At 38.1% G+C, this 16257-nt stretch overlaps 2 protein-coding genes across 3 annotated transcripts; both read left to right on the forward strand.

The window, feature by feature from the left end:
• Window positions 1–300: 300 nt before the first annotated feature.
• pdhb (pyruvate dehydrogenase E1 subunit beta) lies at window positions 301–5747 on the forward strand. Its single transcript, XM_084415902.1, has 10 exons — window positions 301–496; window positions 595–654; window positions 1969–2076; window positions 2614–2676; window positions 2765–2800; window positions 2880–3165; window positions 3244–3354; window positions 4542–4633; window positions 4843–4984; window positions 5286–5747. Exons 1-10 carry the CDS (start codon window positions 461–463, stop codon window positions 5429–5431), a joined length of 1080 nt encoding a protein of 359 aa, XP_084272028.1. The 5' UTR covers window positions 301–460; the 3' UTR covers window positions 5432–5747.
• Window positions 5748–5998: 251 nt separating this feature from the next.
• kctd6a (potassium channel tetramerization domain containing 6a) lies at window positions 5999–10380 on the forward strand. Of its 2 annotated transcripts, none has more exons than XM_084415903.1 (3): window positions 5999–6303; window positions 6645–6751; window positions 8910–10380. In XM_084415903.1, the coding sequence occupies exons 2-3, from the start codon at window positions 6725–6727 to the stop codon at window positions 9594–9596; spliced, it is 714 nt and encodes a 237-aa protein (XP_084272029.1). In that variant the 5' UTR covers window positions 5999–6303; window positions 6645–6724; the 3' UTR covers window positions 9597–10380. The 2 variants fall into 2 exon arrangements, with proteins under 2 accessions (XP_084272029.1, XP_084272030.1); XM_084415904.1 differs by having other exon boundaries at window positions 6006–6303; window positions 6674–6751.
• Window positions 10381–16257: the final 5877 nt, after the last annotated feature.

A 16257-nucleotide genomic window follows, 5' to 3' on the forward strand; every position in this document is an offset into this window, starting at 1 on the left:
CATATTAACAATCATTTTAAAAATATTACATTATATTTCAAACATTGTTTTTAATGTAATTTAATGCATGTGTATTATCCTAAAAAACATCACCCTATATTATGGCATATTGTGGACGTCTGGCAACTATTAAAACGTTAGTCTTTTTTCAGCATGACTTTGTCCCATCTTTCAACATACATGCGTGACTGCGTGACTTTTATCCTTTAGAAAAAAAGAAAAAAAAAAGTAGTGAAGCAATTGATTTAGAAACTATCGATTTTTGTTTTCTATAAAAAGATTTTTCTCTTGCCCTTGGACGCCCAATGACAGCCTGAATGAAGCTTCCGTTGATGTCATGAGTCAGCTACACTGATTGGTCGCTGTCACTGTGTTTCCTGTTCTGATTTTACAACGCGCTCTCTGATTGGCCGAAGCCGCTGGCATGACAGCCCCGCCTCCACACAGAGGACAGTGAAACATGGCGTCTCTGAGGTGTTTTCTGCGCTCGGGGAAGGTATTTATGTGGAAATATGAAATCTTAGCAAACATTTACGCTTGTACTTATAAGAGGACAGTTTTACGACAGATGTTGGCTGTGTGTTTGTCTCTCAGAATGCCGTTTCTGCCGCTTTGCGGAGGGAGTTTCACAGGACTCAGCCGGCTGCGGTACAGGTCAGTGATGCTGCTGCTGCTCTCACCTTCAACAGATGCTGTGTCACAGTAAACACTAAACCGCGAGGAAGAGGCTTTAAAATGTGTTGATTATTAGTACGTTTGGTCAACCGATTAATGGTCACTGTTAAGAATACTAAGCATTAAGAACATGTCAAGAATACTAACAAAAACACCATGGTAGTAGCATGTTTTGGGTGTGTGCTACGCAATACCATGTATTTTAAACATTTAGCATGGTTTAATTTAAAATATTTGCTAATGTATCATGGCAATGTCAGTTTTTTACTTGTGTACCATGGTAAAGCCATGTTTTGTTTAATATATGTACTAAAACTACCATGGTAATACCTTGGTGTTTTGGACAGTTGCCATGTTTTGATTGACACTCCTTGCAAATATACCATGGTAATACCATAGTTTTTCCATATGTACCATGGTAAAGCCATGTTTTTTTGTTTGTATGTATGTATGTATATGTGTATATATATATATATGTGTGTGTGACTGTGTGTGTGTGTACATGCTTTTTACATGCGCATCGGGGTATTGTTTTATAGGAATTGTATAATAACATGATTTTTATTTTACATTTTACCATGATTTATGGACGTCTACCACGCTTTTTGCCATGTTGTTGTTTTAGTATTTTATATACAAGTACAGATCTTGTGGTTATACTGTAAATATTGTTAATAAGAAATTATAGTTAATGTATTTTACTAAGTTAATGTTAATTGATAATAATTATATACTGCCAATTATTTTACAACATTAATGATTAATAATTAATAACTGATATTTCAGATCATGTTGTCAGCATATTTAAATGGATGTGCATTTATCTGATATTTATTTTGACCTTATTGACCCTATTTGATGGCACAACATGAAAAGTTAAACCTAGTAAAACTGGTCAGGTCACACATTCACCATTAATGAAACCGCGTCATTATATCTTATTTTTTTAACAGTGAAGCAACTGATGTAGAAATCATTGATTTTGGTTTCTGTAAATAGATACTTCTCTTGCCCTTGGGCACTGTTGTTTTTCTGTGTGTACCATGGGAAAGCGTTTAATTATAATATAAAAAAAAAAAATGTTGCTTGTATGTACACTGGTATGTTTTATGGGAATTTTATTATTATTATTTATTTTATTTTTTTTATGCCACGGTGGTACCATGTAAAACTCATAGTAAATGAATAAGATTTTTATTCAGAACCATGCTTTACCATGTGATATATGTACAATTACTGCATTTTCTGTTGAAAAACGTTCTGTATGCATTAACATGCTCTTGATTTTCGCAGGTAACGGTCCGTGATGCTCTCAATCAGGCCATGGATGAGGAGCTGGAGAGGGATGAGCGTGTTTTCCTCCTCGGAGAGGAAGTCGCACAGTATGACGGTGCATATAAGGTTAGATATATAAGGATAGATAAATATTTTGTCTATCAATAGCTCCAAAGCATCGGATCACCGATTGGATCACAAGTGGACGACGCAACATACAGGTGTAAACGGGCTCGGAATCGTTTTGAGCTTGACCTCTTTCGACCACTTCCAGAGGTTGTAAAAAAAACGCGTTTGAACGGATTGATTTCGTAGTGTAAACGCTCATGTGGTCGAATGTGTTCGAACAGCCACAAAAGACCATCTACTCTCCACCTACTGACCTAATGCGTAAACATCATGTGAAGCGCGCTAGCCAAAAAGGATTTAAACTTTGTCAGTTGAAGACCCAAGTTTGACGATGAAAAATGTACCAAGCACAATGTTCTCTCACCATTCCTGATTTCTCGACTGAAGTGGTTGAAAGTGGACAAAAGAGACGGATTAAAACACCTTGTGTAAACGGGAATGTGTCTGCCTCGTCTATTTGTGATCCGATCGACCAAAACACATCTTAATACCAGGTGTAAACGAGGCCTTAAAGTGACTTGTTTTGGGTTGCAGGTTAGCAGAGGCCTTTGGAAGAAGTACGGAGACAAACGCATCATCGACACTCCCATTACAGAGGTGAGAATGATGACATACTTGTGCGAAAATTGTTTCCGTGTGTTCTTAATTATTGGGTTTACTGAATCTTCCTCCTTTATCCATGCAGATGGGTTTTGCTGGCATCGCCGTTGGTGCTGCCATGGTGAGTTTTTCCTGAAGCGACGATTATAAATGAATCTAAAAGCTACGTTCCCAAACTAACCAACCGCATCCTCTTTCAGGCGGGTTTGAGGCCAATTTGCGAGTTCATGACTTTCAACTTCTCCATGCAAGCCATCGACCAGGTCATCAACTCGGCTGCCAAGACGTACTACATGTCTGCTGGCTTTCAGTCCGTCCCGATCGTGTTCCGCGGACCCAACGGCGCTTCGGCCGGCGTGGCGGCTCAGCATTCCCAGTGCTTTGCTGCCTGGTACGGACACTGTCCCGGTCTGAAGGTGGTCAGTCCCTGGAGCGCTGAAGACGCCAAGGGCCTTCTGAAATCAGCCATCCGAGACGACAACCCTGGTGAGTTCCTCACCGGATGAGACTGATGTTCAGGATGTACAGTAGATGTCGCTCTGACTGTCACATCGTCTCTTTCAGTGGTGTTTTTGGAGAATGAGCTGATGTACGGCGTGGCGTTTGACATGTCCGAAGAATCTCAGTCGAAAGACTTCCTCATCCCTATTGGAAAAGCAAAGATTGAAAGACCAGGTGGGTTTGATATGAAAAAAATCACACATATCTCATAAACTCTTTCACAACTAAAGTGGACCAAAAGAGAAATATGTAATACATTTGTCAGCATTTTAATATTTACTGATAGTTTAATAATATTTTTTTATATTTTATATTTTATATTCAATAAAATTGAATATTATTGAATAAAATGAATATAGACTTTTTGTTATTATTATTAAAAATAGAGATAGTAACTACCCTGTCACAACTAAAGTGGACTAAAAGAAAAAATAATTCATAAATCTGTCAATATTTTAATATTTACTCAAACAATTAATGACACATTTATGAATTATCTCTCTTTTGGTCCACTTTAGTTGTGACAGGGTAGTTACCAACTCTATTTTTAATAATAATAACAAGTTTATATAAATATTATTCAATAATATTTTATTTTATGATATTGTTTCAGTAAATATTTAAATATTATTATAAAATAAAATATTATTAAATAATAATAGCAACACATTTATATTAATATTATTTAATAATATTTAATTTTATAATATTAAACATTTTCAGTAAATATTAAAAGAGAAATAATTCATAAATGTGTCAATATTTTAATATTTACTCAAACAATTAATGACACATTTATGAATTATTTCTCTTTTGGTCCACTTTAGTTGTGACAGGGTAGTTACTATCTCTATTTTTAATAATAATAATAACATGTTTATATTAATATTATACAATAATATTTTATTTTATGATATTGTTTCAGTAAATATTTAAATATTATAAAATAAAATATTATTAAATAATAATAGCAACACATTTATATTAATATTCTTCAATAATATTTCATTTTTATAATATTAAACATTTTCAGTGAATATTAAAATATTGAGATTAAAATATTTTTTTGGTCCGCTTCAGTTGTGACAGGATAATTTACAACACATTTATATTATTATTAAATATAAATTAATTACCCTGTCACAACTAAAGAGAAATATTTAAAATTATTGAATATTAATATATAATTTATATTTAATTTGTCTTACTCTAATATTTCAAATAGTATTTATCTTTTTCTATCCCTTGAAAAATCTATAAGTGCCACTGTTAATCGCTCTTTATTTGAACAACAATCAATCACAACTTTAGAGTCATTGGTCTGAGTGGATGTGCATATTAATATTGGTGGTGTGCTGTAGGAAATCACATCACTGTGGTGTCCCATTCCCGGATGGTCACCCTGTGTCTCGACGCTGCCGCTGTCTTGGCCAAAGAGGGTATCGAATGTGAGGTATGACATCATCCTTTCAGCCCGGAATGGTTTTAAACACCATTTCCTCACGTTTATTGATTCAGTATACAATGTTTGTTTTTTGGGCAGTCATGTAAATTGTAATGAAAGAAATTATACAGACATTTTTTTTAATTTGCTCACATTTAACATTAATTTCTATAAGCTTACTGAATAGTAGTTTGAAGTGTCTGTGTTTTCGTCTGTAGGTGATCAACATGCGCACCATCCGGCCTCTCGACACAGAAACTATTGAAACGAGTATAATGAAAACCAATCATCTCATCACCGTGGAGGGCGGCTGGCCCCAGTTTGGAGTCGGGGCGGAGGTTCTTGCCCGGATCATGGAGGGTAAATATAACAATAATGCTCATTTGAAGTCAGATGCTATGTTCAAAATGAAATGCTAGCGCACTACTTGCTGTATTTTGTTCAGAATGTACTGTATACTGTTTTATTTTATATTTTAGAATGCATTAAAATGTTGTGCTATATTGTTGTTACATGACCTCACGATGTTGCATGATTAATTACATGTAACTACATTAGTATACAAAAATAGTTGGGATTATGTCATTCCAAAGTCCAAACACACCCAGAGTGGTGTGTTCTTCGGCACGTAGATTTATTGTTTTATCTTTTTTAATTCAAGGTCCTGCCTTCAATTTCCTCGACGCCCCTGCGGTCCGAGTCACGGGTGTAGATATTCCAATGCCGTACGCCAAGATTTTGGAGGACAACAGCATACCGCAAATCAAGGACATCATCTTCTCCATCAAAAAGACTTTGAACGTTTAACTTATCACCATTTCAGGACACATTACATATTAAATACATGTTCTCTCCCGTTTCTGCATCAATGTTTGAGGAATAGGACGTTCTTTCATCTTTCTGTTACATGGCTCTTCCCTCATTGGCGCTATATTCAAAACAAATTCTCATTTCGACTCTATAATGAGGTTGTGTCATGATAGTGAGGTTTATTATGGCTATAAACAACCAACCATGTGTATTATGCTGTAAATTCTACTGTAAGCTAAAATAAACCTTTATCACTATGGGTTGTAAGAATGATTGTGAAGTCCTCATAAACAAATAAATGGTTAGAATTTTAGATGAAGTTTTGGGTTTATTTCTGTGGAATGTTTAAGTAACATAAAGATGTAGGGCTTGCCATATAAAATAAAATGAACAAATGCGAAAAATAAACGCATAAATATTGAGTACTGGTACATTACGCTTTTCAGGACCATATTGGACTTGTATTGGAACAGTTCTGCTGACTGACGTGTTTTGGATGATGGTCTGAGAGAGAAAGAAAGGGCGTGTGTGTGTGTCGTGGTGGGCGGGGCTTCTGTCGTGGGTGTGTCATATCCGCTAATCCCACATTGATGTCCCTGTCCTGTTCTCTGATTCCACAACAAAACATTACAGTTATTTTACAGCTTTTCCTTGAGCAGAGCGAGTCGTTTTTGAACATAAAGGGTTTCAAAATGCTCCTGTATTTTGGAAAAGTCACGAAAAAACACACAGGGAAGTAAAGTAACGTTATCCTTGTTTAAACCCCTTGTCCTCCATATTCCTGATGCTTGGGACGAAAGGAAACAACTGAAGTAGCCTACATCGGACGAGGAGACTTAAATCCTAAAATTTAACGTATTTTCAACGAGGTAATAACTGAGCATTTGTATTCATATAATGCGATCGATTGTGTATATTTGTCTTGTATCATTTAATACGGATTTATTGCAGCCGCTATAAATTAAATGCGTGCTGCATCATCTCGTAATTTTGTTAATATTGATAGGTCGCTGTTTTTAGTAGCTGATTTATATGATATCGTGTTTATATCTGAGACTTTGCTACAATATGTATGTGGTGGGATGCAGGGAAACCCTCGGTGTCCTTCATATGCTGCGTCATTCATTTGACGATACGTTTCCATGGTAATCTAATCGATATTGCACTTGAATATGCTGTCTAAACTGAAATATATAAACTATGTCTTTAGTTTTAGTGAAGTGTTTATACCCAATAAAGACTGCAGAGAGCGTCATTCGTCACCAGCATTGAAGAGGACCAGTTGGCCACATGGAGAATGGAGACTGGGCACACATGGTAAATATAAACGTATAGAATAACGCAGCGGTTCTCAAACCAAAACAACGAAAACATTGTTTACTCTACTGTATAAATGTAAAAAAAAAAAACGAAATCTTTTAATGATGCGCTTTGCAGCTAAATTATTTTCATTCTGCAGTTGCAAGAGTGTTTTGGGTGGTTGCTAGGGTATTCATAAATATGCTCACCGCTACCATGTTAAAAAAAAGCCCACTCCTATATTATTATCCTGTAAGCATTTTCAGTGCTAATATTTTCATGTTCCCTGTTCTAGCGTTAATATATGGTTAGGATGCTTTGCTATGCAGTTCTAGAGTGTTTTGCATTGTTGCTAGGGTGTCTGTGGCGATGCCAACATTGTTTACTGAACAAATGTAAACAATATGCAAAACAAGAAATTATTATTTATTTTTTTATGTAAAAAAATATTTCTGATGCGCTTTGCTGTGCAGTTGCAAGACTGTTTTCGGTGGTTGCTAGGGCGTTGCTAGGGTAGTTATTAGGGCATTGCTATGGTGTTCCAGCTGGTTGCTAAGCTGTTATGGTTAGTGATGGGCACTTTCGAAACGCTTTGTGAAGCTTCGAAACATCTCTGAATCATTTGTTTCGAACCAGTGATTCTGATTCGGAGTGCGTATCAAACTGCCAAAGCCGCGTGATTTCTGATTTCAGTAAGAAAAAAAAGGAAGAGTTGTTTTTTAAAAGTCTCTTATTGGTCTGATTAACCAAATTATCCAATTTGTTTTGTAAAAGTTGGTTTTATGCTTGTTTTATGAGTTTTCGCTGTATTTACACTGTTCTGACCAGCAGGGGTCACCAGCGTGTTGCGTTTCGAGCACTTCGAAACAGTGAATCATTTTATAAAGCAATTGGTTCAATTGATTAAAAGTTTTGAAAAGCTTTGTTTCTCCCATCACTTGCTAGGGTGTTCTGGGTAGTTGCTAGGCAGTTGACTGAGCATTACTAAACAGATGCTTGCCGCCCTAAGAACATGATCTCCAGTGGCTCAAAAAGGAAGAGAAAACAAGCTTTGAGGGTCGGCCATTTTGTCTTATCCCAGTGGTCCATTTTGTCTGAGACCAAGGTTTTATGAAGAACAGGGTTGAATCCGAAAACATCTCATGTGGTTTTTACCATACTACTTGTGTGAAGCTCAGTTTACCATACTATAGTTACCATAGAAACCATTGTTCCTAAGGGTTTTGTCAATGCAGCTCAATACAGCAAATGTTGTTTTCAAGCCTTATAGGTAAACCTGCTTTACAAGAAAAACCAAGCTGGGTGAAGTTTTGCTGGGGACCAGCATGGATTTGATGGTCCACCAACTAGAACAGAACCTAATCAATGGATCTCCATGGCCGTTTGTGTTGATTTAAGGTGGTCTTTTCATATCAGTTCAAAAACCAAATGACATTCTCAGCAGGTACAACATACATCTTTTAATACTTTGAACATCTACAATTTATGTTCTTCTTTGTTGTAGATAATGGACACATTTACCCTAAACGCTGTTTAGGCTGGTTGCTAAGTTGTTGGTCAGTGGTTACTAGGGTCTTCTGGGTAGTTGCTAGACAGTTGCAAGGGCATAACTAAACAAGTGCTTACCACCTTAAGAACAGGATCTCCAATGGCTCAAAAAAGAAAAGAAACCAAGCTTTGAGGGTCAGCCATTTTGTCTTATCCCAGTGCTCCATTTTGTCTGAGATCAGGAACAGGAACAGTTTTATGAGGAACAGGCTTGAATTCAAACACATCTCATGTGGTGTTTTAAACTACAATCCATTCTTCCTGAAGCTCAATTTACCAAACAATCATAACTGATGTTCCTAAGGGTTTTGTCAGTGCAGATGAAACCAGCAAATATTGTTTTCAAGGCTGGGCCCCAACCAAGTCTTTCTTGGTCAACCAGCTTTGCAATGAAAAACCAAGCCGGTTTAAGTTTTGCTGGAGCATGAGTTTGATGGTCCACCAACAAGAGCAGTACCAAATAAATGGCTATGCATGGCAATTCATCTTGGACTAAACTTGTGTGTTCAGCAGGGAATGGTTGAGTGTTTGTTGTATCAGTACAAGTACCATCTTGACATTCTCAGAAGGTACAAAATGCATCTTTAAAGCTATGAACATCTACAATTTATGTTCTTCTTTGTTGTAGATGATGGATACGGTTACTCTAAATGTTGGTGGCCATTTGTACACCACATCGCTGTCCACCCTCCAGCGTTATCCAGACTCTATGTTGGGCGCCATGTTCCGAGGCGATTTTCCCACCACACGAGATGCCCAGGGCAACTATTTCATAGATCGAGACGGTCCACTATTCCGTTACGTCTTGAACTTTTTACGCACCTCAAAACTGACTCTACCATGTGACTTCAAAGAAACAGAGCTCCTCCGGAAGGAAGCGGACTTCTACCAGATAGAGCCCTTGATCCAGTGTTTAGGTGACACTAAACCTCTCTACCCGATGGACACCTTTGAGCAAGTGGTAGAACTGTCAAGTACTCGTAAGCTCTCCAAGTACTCGAACCCGGTGGCAGTCATCATCACCCAACTCACCATCACCACCAAAGTTCACGCACTACTTGAAGGCATCTCCAACAGCTTCACCAGATGGAATAAACATATGATGGACACCAGAGACTTTCAAGTGTCCTTTACCTTTGGACCATGTGACTACCACCAAGAGGTATCCCTTCGCGTGCATCTGGTGGAGTACATCTCCAAGCAAGGCTTCACTATTCGCAACACGCGAGTTCATCACATGAGTGAACGCGCCAATGAGAATACGGTAGAACATCATTGGACTTTCTGTAGAGTTGCGCAGAAGCTTGAGGACTGATTGATGATGCATTCATGTCTTGTCGAACATTACTGTAATTGCAATAACTTTGAGATTGCCAATTGAGCAATTATAAGTTTAATGAAGACGTGAAAAAAATATATACTTGTTGCGACTCAAAATGAAGGCAATTTCGAAATGACTTGAACACACCACATCTCCACTTCAGTTCCTGGTTTGTTTTCTGTAGTACGTAATTCGTGCAAACTAGTCCTATTGTGTTTTATGCGTCTTTCCACCCACTTCAGAAGTTTATGGACAAAAGGAACCTGAATAATTTGTGTTTTTCGTTTAGGCAAAAGTGTCCCAAATTCCTTCCTAAATTGTCATGTCTCCAAATCTAAATACAACTCTTAAATGTAAAATTTTAACATATATTGCATCAGTGTTAAATATACAGTATTCAACTTCTATTTACAATATTTCCGCAGATATTTTGTCCTGTGATTGAGTCTATAAACTAAATGGTTTGCATGATTTTGTGGTATCTACACTATTAGTGTTTAGACATATTTCCTCCCTTGAGATACAGAAAAGTGATTTGTACTGGCATGTCCCCCCTCTTAATACCTCTTATGGCCAGCTTCTGGACCAGGCCAAATATTTGAGTCCCAACGTCCCATTTAAAATTAATTTTAGTCTCAAAATGCATGCAAGACTCAGGCTACCATCGCTTAAGTTGAGAGCATCTTTTAAATGGTTTGAAAACCCATATTAAATTGAAAGAGTTTATTCATGTGTGTAATGAATTGGACCTGCACATTAAAAACAGTAGTTACATCATACATTGTGTGTTTCTGTTTGGTAGTAGATGTCTTCGTATAACATTTCATTGAAAGAACATTTTGTTTTTATTAATGAAATTTAATTTATTATTTTAATGTAATATATGTAAGTGAATGTTGGTGCCACTCTTTCAAATGCAATAACTTTAATAACTGGATTATGTCTGATTTTGGAATATTAGATTTTGCTGTTTTTGTGGGGTTGATGGGAGTGGCTTTTACCTTCTTTTATGTCAAGATTGACAAAAGTATTTTACAAGTTGTTGATTTTATATGCGTATCATTCATTTTTTAGTAAATAGGTTATTTATTTTTACATTGAAGTATATTAGTCATAACCCTGAATTTCTGAATGTTTCTTTGTGAATTTGGCATTTAAATCTGCAGTGTGTATTTCTGTGCCACTAGTGGCACCAAATGTAATTGCAGTCTGTTTGAGCGGTTACATAGCAACACTGACTCAACCAACGATGCATGTTCAAGGCAGGGGCTACATGTTTGTCCAACCAATGACAGGCAAAATTGTTTAAAAACAGGTGTGTTCGACTTGAAGAGGCGACCGATCTGCAGACCGATCGGTGTATTACATAAAAGTACAGCAAGAGCAATTTGAAAGCATACAAGACCATCTGCTCTCTAATCGCTCTTGAGCATACTGCAGTTTTAGCATTGAAACTTATCAACAGTTTCAGTAGTTAAAGGGATAGTTCACCCAAAAATTAAAACTCTGTCATCATTTACGCACCCTCATGTTGTTCCAAACCTGTATGAGTTTCTTTCTTCTGTTGAATACAAAAGATGATATTTTGAATAATGTTGGTAACCAGACAGTTGACGGTAGCCATTGACTTTCATAGTATTTTTTTCCAATGTAAGCCAATGGCTACTGCCAACTGTCTGGTAAACAACATTCTTCAAAATATCTTATTTTGTTCTATGAACAGCACATTCCAGGACCTCGTTTATGTCCGTATCAGTGGACATTTCTTCTACATTTTTGATTGGATCTTGGTGGAATAACACAGACAAACTGTCCAACACTATCAGATAATGATGCTAGGACAACTGACAGACACCTTAAGCACAGGAGGGACAGGACTTCTCATTGGTCCACTGGCAGTTTCTGCCCTACATCCATCATGAGACTAATCCCTAAGGTCTGAGCCAACCACCATAAAAATTCTTTAGGACTTTTTGGATGCAAGAGCCGTGGCTGAAATGCAGGGAGGCCACAATGATCCATCCAAATCCATTCATAACTATGCTGTAAACTACAAACATCCATTTCATACTTATTCAGAGAAACAAGTATTCTCAGTGACAGCTATTTGTAGAGCAACATCTTACACAAATTCAGCAAATGAACAAATTAAAGTCTGCGTGAACCGGAAGTTGCAAACGACTTTTCTCCAGTGCTGTGACGTATTTCCCAGTGAAAAGGAATATTGAACAGAGGGCAGGGTTTTACTCTAGTGCTCCTCCTCTCCATCTCTTGCTCATAGCAGACTAACGGTTTGAGGGGAGTGGTTAAGCGTTTCCCAAACCAAGCCGTCAAACATACGTCATCAGGGAAGGTCCTCCAATGCAGAGGGGAGGGGCATTTTCAGATTTTGATTAAAGATTACAAAGCCAAAAAATTTTTTTGTGTGGATTGACTTGCATGGATGAATTGTTCACCACAAAACTAACAATTTAGGCAAACAAAGTAAATATGGTCAATTTTTAATTCATGTGGACTTTAATGTATGTATGACAGGTCATTCTTTTTACATCTTATTTAGACACTATTTGTTTAGAATATTGCCAAAGGTATTCAGGTGTTGGTTTGGAAAGTGAGAAATGCATCAGTAAAACGTTAAAGACTTCCAACTGTGTGCTTAATGCAAATGAGTTCCACAGGGGAAAGAAGGGTGGGCAACACTGTGTGTGTCTGTGCTCTGATGCCAGCAGCCAATCACAGCACTGGAATGGAGAAGCACCAAATTGCAATCTCCTCATCGGAAAGGGATAAAGGTACCCTTGAAACAGATTGTCAGGGTAAGAAAACACAGGATCCAGTTGCGAATGCAAGTTAACAGTTTTTTGTAAATAAGCAGGAGAAATAAGCAAGGCAGGGTTGTCAGGAATAGCAGCAGGGAGGCTGCAATAGGCTGAATGATGTCTGCCGATCAATGAAGTCAGTGAATATCCAGAAACAGCAAGGCAGCCAGTAATCCAGACTCAAGCAGGAAGCAAACACACAGGAACAGAAGATTTGAGAGAATACTGATGGAACAGAACTGCAAGACATGAGAACGAGAAATGATCTGACAAGGAATACAGCCAACACTGACAATAACGAGCTGCAGGTGCGGCTGGTCTGATTAGCTCTTCAGTGCAGTTGGTAGCTAAGCAACGCTGACGAGCAATCAGACCAGTGACTGGAACACAACAAAGACATGTCAGAATGATCACACAGACACGTGAACTGTGACACAGACACTCCTTATTCTTAGAGTCTCAAGTCTGCGAAGGTGAGACAGCTTATGAGGCAGCAGCAGATACGACCACATTCTGAGCCTCCAGTCTGTGAGGAAAGAGACATTAACAAACACTACGTTCAGAGTCTTCGTCCAGCGAGACCGTAATGACTACAGCACGTCCCAAGTCTCCATGCCAGAGAGACAAAAGCGGATTGACCAAGTTCTAAGTGTCTCAACCAGAGAGGCAGAAGACAAACAGACATTTGCAACAAAGTTAAGCTCAGAAGAGCGAACCTTCACTTCGAGGTTCATGTGAGCTTGTTATTTGTATACGCTGTGACTATACAAATCACAACATGTAAATAGGAAAATGTTGCCGTTATTTTGTCACTTATTGGGAACAGTATGCTAGCTGGAGCCGTTTACCTCCATCTTTGTGCTAAGCTAGGCTAGCGGTGGGTGCGTCAGACAGAGTCAAGCCTGTTTTATGCTTCTGCGTCGAACTGCCGCCGTAGCTACGTCGTAGGCTGTGTGTAGCGCGCGTACCCTATGGCGTACCCTGACGTGCACCTCTCCAAAAATGTAACAACGCGTCAATTCTACGCGGACACAAGCGCTGTGATTGGTCTGCCAGAACCCCTCCCTCGGGGTTTCACACGCTCCCTAGGTGCGCGTCAACGCGGACAACGACACAGAAGTATAAATTAAAACCAACACGTTGCCTACGGCGTATAGGCTCCGGCGTAGGTCCGACGCAGAAGTATAATGAGGCCTTTACAGCGCGCACAGAGATGAAAAGGGTATGTATGGACTTATCTAACTCTGGGGGATACGGTGAATAAGCTAAAGTCCCAAAAAGTCGGCGTGTTCCTTCAATAACAAATAATCCTTCATTTGCATGAGGTTCTTCACCTTATTAGTTTCAGAGAAACAAAAGTTTATCTTTCCATAAGATAATGTAAAACCTCCATAGCCACACTCTACTTAATCACTTGTATTTTATGCGTCTTATGCACTTTATTCCTTTATCATTTACGGTATTCATTTAGTAGTTGTTAGTTATTATTGTTTATCTTTTTGTTAATAAAATAGTCTTCCTTGGGCTGATAATACAGAAGAGGCTGTACAAGTTTATAATCTCACCAATCTTTCAGATAAATCAACTGACCAACTCCCTCCAGTTTACATTTATTCTAAATGATTGAATGGCCTCCTGTTGGGACTGTAAAAGACCTTGACTGGTGCCTGAACTAAAAGAGCGGGGGGAAGTGGTCATCTAATGTACTCATAACCACATCTTAAGTGACATGCAATCTAAAAATCACCACGTCAGCGGTGACGTGAGTTCCAATCACTACATAAGTGGCGTCTCTGGGTGGGCAAAATTAAATCACTACAAACAGAAGAAAGAAACTCATACAGATTTGGGACAACTTGAGGGTGAGTAATTGATGACGACAATTTTCATTTTTGAGTAAACTATCCCTTTAAATGATGTTGACTATAACCACTAAACAATAAGCTGGTAAATGGCACATAAGATCTAGCCTATATAGCCTCTTGCATCATGGTTCAGCATTACTGGAATAGCTGGCATGGCCTATCAGCACTGCCAGCTTTTGTTAGCTAGCATTTGTCATTGTGGTTTTATTTACACGTCTGAAAAAGCGATTTCTACCAAGAATATGTGTGTGTGTGTGTACAAGTTTGGCTATACTTTTGAGGGCCAAATGTCCTCACTTACATAGTGAAATTTTATGACAACTGACTTGTGAGGACATTTTATTAGTCCTCACTAGTTAAGGCTTAAATAATGTCCAAACTATGTTTTTATTTAAATGTAGTGTTTTACATATGTTTCTGTGATAGGTAGGTATGGGGTAGGGGTTGGGTTTAGGGGATAGAATACCGTTAGTACAGTATAAAAATCGTTGGAATGTCCTTATAAATCATGAAAACCGTGTGTGTGTGTGAACGTGTAGGTATGAGGGCATGTTGCTAGTTCTATTTTGGTGTTGTCTAATATCGTGTGTCTATATGCTGTAGTAATTTGTTTTTCTGAAGAAAAGGTAAGTGGTGTTTTGCTTGTGTAAAAATCACCGGTATTATGTTAGGGTGGTTGCCATGGTGTTCCAATATAGTTTTATTATATTACTTTATAATAATTAGCAGTTGCTAAGGTGCTCTGGATGGTAGCTAGGTGGTTGCTCACTAGCCTCAGTCAAAATAGCCAATAACCATGTCTCTAAGATATTCGAGTCTCTTGATATAGTTCTTCCTTCAATACAAGTCTTTGTATTTTTCATACTTTTTTTTTTTTATCGCCTGCTTCCCTCAACAAACCACATGATTTGAATAATTCAGTTACTGATTGTTGTGAAACACTGCTTTGTGAAGCTTCGAAACCTTTGCAAATCATTTGTTTCAAAACAGTGATTCGGAGCACGTATCAAACTGCCAAAGTCACTTTATTTCATTGAACAAGGCTTCGTTTTGAAATGGACCAGTCTGCACAGCGATCTCAAGTTCGAACACACCTTAAATCAAAGACTGTAGAGCTGTGTCCCATTTCAGAGGTTGCATCCTTCAAACGTAGGCCACGGCTTCGAAGGCTACGAAGGTCAAAACGAGCGTTGTTAAATGGGACGGTCTAGCTTATGGAAGATTGTTCTTGTCGCCTCGCAACTGTAACAGCTGCTGTTGACAAGCAGCAGTAACGTTTGTAATGGACTTATATTCTGTAAACAAAACCAAATTATGTCCACCATGGTCCATTTCTGTAGATAATAAAGAGTATAACCTATATAAAACTGCATCTTGTTAATTTTTTTTTTTTTTTACATTTGTATTATATCATATTTTTATAGTTAAAACCCAATACTTACATTTAAAAGTGTATTGTGGCAATTTCTCTCAAAAAAATCCTGCACAATGATTTCTGGGGTAGGGTAGGCCGCAAAGGATCCATCTAATTCACCACATTTGAAGGAGCCTTCGAATTGGGACAGCCTTCGAAACGGCTTTTAAAGGAGCCTCTGAATTGAGACGCAGGCAAAATATACAAAGACTGTGCACTCATATTACTATGAATGGGAGAAAGTGCAAGGCGCAAAATGGCAGAATAAGTCCTGCCTTCTTAGTAAAAGAGCCAGTATCAAATTGGTAAAGTCACTGCAGCTGCCATTAGAATCTCCGGTTGCTATAGAAACAGTCCGTTTTCTGAGACATCCTAATACTGCGCATCTGCGCTTGGTGAACAGTTTTGGAGAATTTGATGTTTCCCCATTCAAAGCGATAGGAGCTGCACTTGCATGACTGAAATAGCTGCCTGAGAGATGTTTCAAAGATGGCCACAGAGTGAAATGGCTTCCCTTAAAGGGACTTTGCTTAAATCTGCAGTGGTCAGGTGGTATA

Source organism: Rutilus rutilus (genome assembly GCF_951802725.1).
Source record: "Rutilus rutilus genome assembly, chromosome: 8".
NCBI classification, from domain to species: domain Eukaryota; kingdom Metazoa; phylum Chordata; class Actinopteri; order Cypriniformes; family Leuciscidae; genus Rutilus; species Rutilus rutilus.